At 33.6% G+C, this 8938-nt stretch overlaps 2 protein-coding genes across 2 annotated transcripts in view; one reads left to right on the top strand and one right to left on the bottom strand.

The window, feature by feature from the left end:
* Positions 1–2330: 2330 nt before the first annotated feature.
* Positions 2331–4225, top strand: LOC105622944 (odorant receptor 2a-like). The gene is made up of 5 exons (XM_012204352.1): positions 2331–2392; positions 3372–3471; positions 3533–3640; positions 3702–3857; positions 4172–4225. Exons 1-5 carry the CDS (start codon positions 2331–2333, stop codon positions 4223–4225), a joined length of 480 nt encoding a protein of 159 aa, XP_012059742.1.
* Positions 4226–4292: 67 nt separating this feature from the next.
* The window catches only part of LOC105622921 (3-ketoacyl-CoA thiolase, mitochondrial), a 5044-nt gene continuing 398 nt past the window's right edge, over positions 4293–8938 (bottom strand). Inside the window, exons 2-8 of the mRNA XM_012204330.1 lie at positions 7844–8010; positions 7484–7615; positions 6203–6467; positions 5878–6053; positions 5029–5229; positions 4727–4881; positions 4293–4625 (exon numbers count right to left, since the gene is read on the bottom strand). Of these exons, the coding sequence (XP_012059720.1) occupies positions 4541–4625; positions 4727–4881; positions 5029–5229; positions 5878–6053; positions 6203–6467; positions 7484–7615; positions 7844–8010 (1181 nt within the window). The 3' untranslated portion in view covers positions 4293–4540. The remainder of the gene's footprint in view (positions 4626–4726; positions 4882–5028; positions 5230–5877; positions 6054–6202; positions 6468–7483; positions 7616–7843; positions 8011–8938) is intronic.

Consider the following 8938-nt stretch of genomic DNA (forward strand, 5'->3'; position numbering starts at 1 on the left):
AAATTTTAATTCACAGCATTCAACCTTAACAAGCGCACTAGCTGACGTAACCTAGTGAGTGATTTCAGTGATCGTACCCCATCCGCACAGATCTGGTCCCTCATCAAGAGTATCAAACACAAAATCTCCGGTAACGATTTGAAATTTCAGCAAAGTTCTAATGATACGATCTCTAAACTATGTTCTCCTTCCTGCTTCCCCAATTTTACGAAGTCCATAAAAGCCATGCTGCAGGAAGACCCATGTTTTTTCCCGGCTCAATGACCTTTTCACCCTTGACGGAAGATAAGACTCCTCTTACAAGGGCCTTATCTTCCGTCCGAAAATCCTTTTCTCTTGGACTCAACCAAATTGATTACTCTATCATTCTCAATCTACCCCCTGAATACTTAGACTCTCTTCTAGGAATTTTCTTCGCTCTCGATGTCTTTCCGGACTCATGACTCCCTTGTCGTCCTCATTTCTAAACCAGGTGTCTCATCAGTTAGATCTATCTCATGATCTCCTGTTTCGCCAAACTTATGGAAAACATTTAATATACTTTAGATTTGTATAGTATATCGAATCTCGCTCCATAAATTCAATCAGGATTTAGGTCATTCTTGCGCAGATAATTTGGCCACACTTATCATCAACGTTAGATCTGGTTTTTTGAATCAATCTCCCACTGGCAATTTTCATTGACATTTTGGACGCCTTCGATAACGTTGATCCGCACATACTTGTTAATGATTTGAATTTCTTGTTATAGGTATTTCAGTTTACATCAGGAAATTTATCGAGAATTTCATTGGCAGACAACGCTTAAACTTCGTGATCAACGTTGATAGGCCCCTTTGATTCATTCAAAGGCACTCCACAGCTTTACTCTCAGCCCCCTTCTATTTATTTAATATCTATCTCAAGGACATGACCTCTCAGATACACACTAATGCCAATTTACTACAATGCCGATGATGCTGTCGATGATCCTCTATTCTACGCAACGGAATGTCAATGATGCTATCAAATTTGTTCAATACTCGCTTAATAATATTTACACATACATGAGAAGCAGAGGTTTGGACATCTCCCCCACAAAATCCAAGTGGATCATTTTTAGCTGAACAAGAACATTTCTCCTACTTCCTCTTTACATCAATAATCAGAAGGTCCCTAGGGTGAACTCACATCGCTTTCTTGGAGTCATATTGGACCACAAACTAAACGGCAGACTATACCTTAAATATCTCATGAAAAAAAGCAAAAACATCATCAATATTAACAGGGCTTTATCGGGAGTTTCATGGGGTTCTCATCCCTACTCACTATCTATCACACTCCACTCTTGGTAGCTCGATCGAATACGGCGGTCAATTTTTCACTTGGAACACTAAATCTGCGAATTTCATTAAGCTTCTCCGAATTCAATACAAAGCTATCAGAAAAGCTATGGAACATCGCATTTTCACTCCCATTAACACCATGCTATGTGAAGCGAAAATACCTCCTCTACAACTAGATTTAATCTCGCCATTTCAAAATCTACAGATCTACAGATCTATGGCTTATAAATTTAGTGCATCTTATTCAGCCCTAATACAAATGGAGCTTATTGCTTTCCGCATGAACCGGAAGATTGAGGCCATTCAAAGTTCCAACTTATTCAAGATACATCACAAGCAGATACTCAGAAAAATTCATTCACCATTTTCATCATCCGGCAGTATTCTGGCATGATTTGGAAGTTTTATTCTACAAGATCACCTATATTAGCGCCATGCTTGGTTGTGACAAGGAGGATCTATAAGGATTTATTGCTACCCAATTCCTCCATAAGTCTTTTGATTACGGATAAAACGCAGTCACTTTTTACATGGACAGTTCCAAGGAATCCGGCTATTCTGTCGGTGCGGGAGTCTTTTCTCCCGATTTAAACATCAACATCGCATATAAACTTCCAGTTGAAACGTTCATCTTCTCTGCTGAACTCTGGGCAATCTACCAAACCAACCTATCTTGCTCGAGATTCCAAGCATGATCGCATAACCATTTTCAACGACTCCAAGAGCGCCCTCGACGCCATCTACATATAACAATAGGTATTATCAGCGCAATTACATAATTTATTACATCAAAGGCCATTCTGAGCGCAGCTAAGAACATCTTCATCTCTCTTTTTTGGATTCCTTCCCACTCTGGTATTCCGGGAAATGAAATTGCTGACTCTATTGCCAAGGAAGCTGCAAAGATTCTTCTCCCAATTTTCGTATTCCACATGAAGATTTCTTCTACGAATCCAGGCTGCACTATTATGCATAATTATATATAATTTAATAACTCTCAAGACAATGGCTTCTACTAAAGGCACACTTCACTTCGAGCGCTATTCATCCATCTCTAAGAAAACTTGGTTTGAGGGAACCTCTCTCAGCAGAGAGAAAATTGTGATTAATCGTCTGAGATCTAATCACTACAATTTAAATGAAAGTTTGTATAGAGATAACATGATTGAATCCCCTTCTTGTTCTTGTGGAGCAATAAAGCAAAGTATCAATCATATTTGAATGCAACCTTTACAATCATAAAGCTCTCCACCTTCATTCTTATTTACGTAACAAATATCCTAACTCTCCTGAAGATGTCTTTCCTTTTCTTTCCCTCCTCCCCAAGTTATGCAGGCTTCTCCTAGCTTTTATAAAAGCTAGCGAACTTTTCTTTTAAATTTTCCTCTCCTCCTGTAGCGCGCGACTACCGGTAGATGGAAGAAGGCGGAGGAAAGTAACCATCAATCAAACATATACTACACTTATATGTGTTCCGTCTAAAGTATTTTATATCTAATGACGAAGAAATCCTCAATGATCCAGTATCAGCCTGCCTGGCTGCCGGGCCAATCAAGAAAAAGAAGAAGAAGAAGAAGAAGAAGAAGAAGAAGAAGAATAGTCAGGCCTTTAAGGAAGCTTTAAGTACAAAGTCTGACTATGAATATTATTGTTCAAATGAATATGTGATTTTTGTATTATTTTTAAGATTGATATTGATAATGATCCATTAGGAGTCGAAACGCTTGTTATAATAAACTACTTGTTTTAGCCATAATTTAGCATAAAAACCTTGCTTAGCTTGTAGCTCTATTTTTATTATATTAACGACACTAATTTGAGTTTAATTGATGAGGGAATCGATTTCACATGCTTATTCCGCTTTATTCTTTTATACCCTTTTATAAAATTATTATTATATCTCTATAATATTTAGAAAATTTTATTTGTATAAATTTTTTTAATTAGGTTGTATATGTAAATACTTTTCGAAGCTAGAAAATTGATGAAATTAATTATCCATTTGCATTTTAGCTTTGTTAGCAACTGATTATATTAATTTTGCAGTTTCATAAGTGAAATTCAGAACATCTTTGGTACCGTTATCTTCTTTCAATTCCTCTCGAATTGTATGATCATTTGTTTGATTGCCTTCAATGTATCGCAGGTAAATCCGATTGCTTTGATCGATTTATCAGCGAGTTTTCACGCGATCGATTGAACCGCAGATAAATGTTTATATTCCGGCGGTGCTGATCGGCATGCTGACATACATGTGTTGCATGACATACCAAATATTCATCTTCTGCTGGCATGGTAATGAATTGCATCTACATGTGAGTATTTAAATAAATATTCTTATATATAGATGTGCGAGAAAACATGCACGATTTTTAGAGTATGCGTTTAGTCACGGCCGCATATTCGAACAATTGGTTCTCCAATACCGAAAGATTCAAACGCGGTCTACAAATCATGATGATAAGGGCTCATCGTCCGCTCACCTTATGTGCCGGTAGAATCATGTTATTGTCTTTAGATACTTTTATGCAGGTATGTATATTTTTGTCCAGACATTTTGTTAAAACAAAATTCATTCACTCACACTATAAAAATCTAAATCTAAATGATGATATTATCTTTCTGATAATTGAACCTTTGAAAAGCATATGCACCATTTAATTTTCAGTGCAAATCAAAAGCTGCCTCCTCTACTTATTAAAATAATTCATATATATCTTTATTTTAAATTGATCTTAAATAATATTTATTATCTGAATCCACTATAGTAATGGTTTTAAAATTAAACTGCTTTAAATTTTTAAATAGAATTCTAGGTCATTTGAACAAAAGCTCTTATATTTCAGATAATGCGGATGTCCTATTCGATTTTTACAGTACTTCAAGGATCAGCTGCTTAAAAACCAATTTGTTAATATCAAATTTCGTAGCTATGATATATTTTTTAAAACTACAAAGAACAGCAAATAAAATATAAATGTTTTATTGAATACTGTATCATTATATATATGTACAAAAATATATATAAAGTATATATAATATAAAATTTTTATATATAAAAATATTCTTCATATTGCCTATATCATTAAAACAAGAAAAAGAATTACAATCGTTTGTTTGATAAATCATACGATGTATCACTCTTATCATTTTATGTTAGTTCGGTTTGTATATCACAATATTTTTACAAAATTTAACTTAAACCTTTTAATTGATTACAGCGCTTCTACCATTACAGCGATACCTTGACCGCCGCCAATACAAGCAGAACCGATACCGAATTTTCCAGCTTTTCGTCTTCTGTAAGAAAAAAAAAATAATATATATATATATATATATATATATATAAATCAGAATATTAATAAAAATGAGTTGTTTTACGTTATCATAAGGTATGTTACCTAAGTTCGTGCACTAAATGAGCAGTGATCCTGCTACCGGAAGCAGCTAATGGGTGTCCTATAGCAATAGCACCACCATTTACATTCAGTTTATTCAGATCCAGATTAAGTTCCTTTGCACACGCTAAAGTCTGAGCGCCAAACGCTTCATTGATCTATCAAAAATTATATTAATTAATGCATGATAAGAGTAAAATCTAAATTATATTTTTAATTACTTTTTATATTAATTATTTTCACATTTTTACATTAAAGATGCTATTTGATAGGTGAAATTTCTGTTGTATAAATTGCAATCTCACCTCAACGATTTCTATATTATCGAGTGTTTTGCCCGTAACTTTAAGTAAGTTCTTGATTGCTGGTGCAGGACCAATTCCCATAATGCTCGGCTCTACGCCGACAATACTATATCCTATTAAACGTGCCAATGGTTTCAAGCCTTCTGCCTTGACAGCTTCTTCACTAGCTAAAATAACAGCGCTTGCTCCGTCACAGACACCCTGAGAACAAGAATAAAGCCGAGTTAATTACGTGGGTCGTTTGATAAGTTTGGTAAATTTCCATGAAATGGCGCTACAATCCATTTGATGACGACATCTCGAAAGATCCACTTTTCGAACCCCTTCAGGCCAAATTTCAGCCAGAAAGGACGCATAGTTCACATTTGATAGTCATTTGAAGTAGGCTGTCTCAAAGTCTGCAAAATACTCATTGACAATGACTTCCTCATTTGACAAGAATTTCTTCCCACCGAGCCAAGTTTTTAAGTTTGGGAACAGAAAGAAGTCACACGGGGCCAAATCCGGAAAATAGGGTGGATGAAGAATCAATTCATAGCCCAATTCGTAGTTTTGTCATTGCAACGGTCGACTTATGGGACTGCGCGTTGTTTTGATGGAAGAACACTTTTTTGCGCGCCAATCTCGCTTCAAATGACTACCAAACGTGAACTATGCATCCTTTTTGGCTGAAATTTGGCCTGAAGGGATTCGAAGAGTGGATCTTTCGAGATGTCGCGTCATCAAATGAATTGTAGCACCATTTCATGGAAATTTACCAAACTTATCAAACCCACGTAAATTTGGGAAAAATTTGGGATATAAAGATTGATATAAAAATTCCATAAAATGTGAATAAAAGTATAGTACCGATGCAGAACCTGCTGTGACTAATCCATCTTTTTGAAAAACTGGTTTCAATTTGGCAAGTGTTCCTAACGTCGTTTGCGTACGTGGATGTTCGTCCACACTGACAGATGTATCCTGTTTCTTAATTTTTACTTGCACAGACACTATTTCTTCGTTGAAATGACCCGCGTCGTTGGCTGTAATACGTTTTCTTAAATAGAGGCTTAAATTCTATAATCTAAATTTATTTAATTAAAGAAGAAGATTAATAAATTACAAACATACATTCATATTTAATTAATAGCTAACACATAAAATTTCATATTAAGTAAAATATTGTATCTACCAGCTTTCCAACGTTGCTGACTATTCAAAGCAAATTGATCGACTTCTTCTCTCTTTAATTTGTATTGAGTACCGAGTTTTTCCGCAGTCAGACCCATGGGCAAATTACAATAAGTATCAAGTAATCCAAGCCAAAGTGAGTCTTCGAATTCATATTTTTGGCCCAGGGCAGTGCCATAACGAACGTTTCTTACAACAAAAGGAGCTTGACTCATGTTTTCTGCACCACCCGTCAAGACAATCTTTGAGTCTCCCATCAGAATATTCTGAAATGGAAAAATATAGTCACTATAGTGTTATATAATAACTTTAATTTCTGCAACTATTTCTTATTAGTAGAGGAGAAGGTAGTATTATGGTCAATGTAGACATAATCTTAAGTATAGGATTCCCTCCTAATACCTTCATTATTAGGTGATGAATATATTATTAGTGAATATATTAGTGATGAATATATTAGTGATTACTCATGGAATTATTTGTTTGGTACTCGCCGTTACGCATGATACTAATATACAATAGTCAACATATTTCATTTTTACTTTCTCAACATATTTTTACTTTCAAGCATTTGGAAACATTTTTAAAATACATTTTATCATTTAATTACACATGCTCTCTCATTCTTTTTAAACTTAAACGTATTATTATACGAATACATGTATATATTAAATACATGTATATATTAAATGTGTTTCTTTAACACTTTATGTAGCTATATACATTTCGACTCAAGCATAGCAGTGTTTGTAAAGTGCTAAAAAAGCACTTATATGCTCTTTTTCAGCACTTTCTTAACACACTTGTAGAAACTTTATCAGATTTACACATCTTCGAGGTGCTTGATTAAAGTCTTCCATGCGGTAAATCTTAGGTAATGCTAACATCGGCGGTACTGAAATTTTAAAATCTCATAACTCAGGAAAATCGCAACTAAAGAATTTGTAACCAGTGTTTCGAAAATGCCTTGAGATGACCTACAAGAATATGCAATAAAAGATATGGGTTCCCATTTAAAAAATTAAAATCGACTTTGACATAACCTTCACAACGCCATCAAAGTTAATCACATATGTTCATGTAATGCATTATTTCCCGAATAACTTTTGTCTGAAAGAATTTTCAAAATAACCATTTCCCTCGTTTTTAAATGGGATATAAACGGGATCTGAAACACCTAATTTTTTATTATTGTTCTCATCTCTATTGGATATTATTATTTGTTAGTTCTCTCCTCAATATTTATTACTATTTTAAGAGAATTATGGAATTCTTGGCTAACCTGAGCCCCGCTGACAATTGCTTGAAAACCAGAACCGCATAATCTATTTACACTAAATGCTGGTTTTTGTAACGGAATTCCTGACTTTAATAACGTATGCCTTGCCAAAAAAGCACCATCAGAAGATGAACTCTATAAAAAAAAATTAAAAGTACGTCAATTCAGTTAAAAGACCAATGAGTGCATATCATTTCATGCATGATATGCATACTGCATCATTTATCCTTGTTTAACATTCGGTGAATAACAAGGATAAATGATGCATCAAGCGCATCATGAATGAAATGCACCCTAATTTAAATAATAAAAGTAAATAATAAAATACTCGTAATTGGTAATTATAAATGAAAACTGATTTACCACTAGAACGTGTCCAAATACAACACTGTCAATCTTCTCTGGTTTTAGGCCTGCTGCCTGTATCGCAGCAGTCGATGCAACAACTGACAAATCAGTTGCACTTTTGTTTATAAACATACCTCCCATTGTACCAAATGGAGTACGCTTTGCAGCAACAATAAAAATACCTGTGGAAAATTTCAAATTAATAATTCATTTCTTACTAATGTCCTATTTTCTTATATTTCAATTGATTTTAATTTTATATTTCATTAAATTACTAAAGTTTTAAGTGAAAATTATTAGATTTATAAAAAATATGACACATGTACTCTAATAAACATCAAGTATAACAGTACATTATATTCTACTTATAATGATACAATTTTTACCAAAACTCTATCAATTAATTCTATCAATTATCATTTCAGAGCAAATCAGAGTGCTATAGGAGTAAAAGCGCAGTTAAACACATTTTCCATCCATTTAAATTTTGTTCTATATCATATTAGGTGTTTCAGTGGAGATTAGACCAATAATATTATAATTTCCATTTTTTTTTAAATATTTTCTACATAATAATATAAATGTAACATACATATATGTAATAATTACATTATTAATGTAAGAAAGTATAATATTAATGAAATGTTATTTTTAATTAGTGTTTACATACAGATAGCCACTTGCTATATTAAACTATCATATTAAACTATTTGCTTTTTTATATATTATTTTTATAATTATATGCTAAAGCATGTATGTTCGATAAGCGAAATTATATATCGTTTTCTTTTCGAAACATTATTTGTTTATCTCATTCCGACTAAACATTCCATCTAATTAAATCGATTAATTCAAATAATAGATGTCTATTTTCAATTTTATTTACCAATATAGACTAATTTTAATCTCGATTTAATTTACTTTTTATCTTCTTATAATTCTATGAACTAAAGAAAAATAAATAGTAAAATTTTTATGATGTAAACTGAAATCTCTGCGTGCGTGCGTGCGTGCGTGCGTGCGTGCGTGTTTTGTGCGTGCGTGTGTTTTGTGCGTGCGTGTGTTTTGTGCGTGCGTGTGTTTTGTGTGTGTGTGTGTGTGTGTGTGTGT

This window comes from Atta cephalotes (genome assembly GCF_000143395.1).
Source record: "Atta cephalotes unplaced genomic scaffold scaffold00050, whole genome shotgun sequence".
NCBI classification, from domain to species: Eukaryota; Metazoa; Arthropoda; class Insecta; order Hymenoptera; family Formicidae; genus Atta; species Atta cephalotes.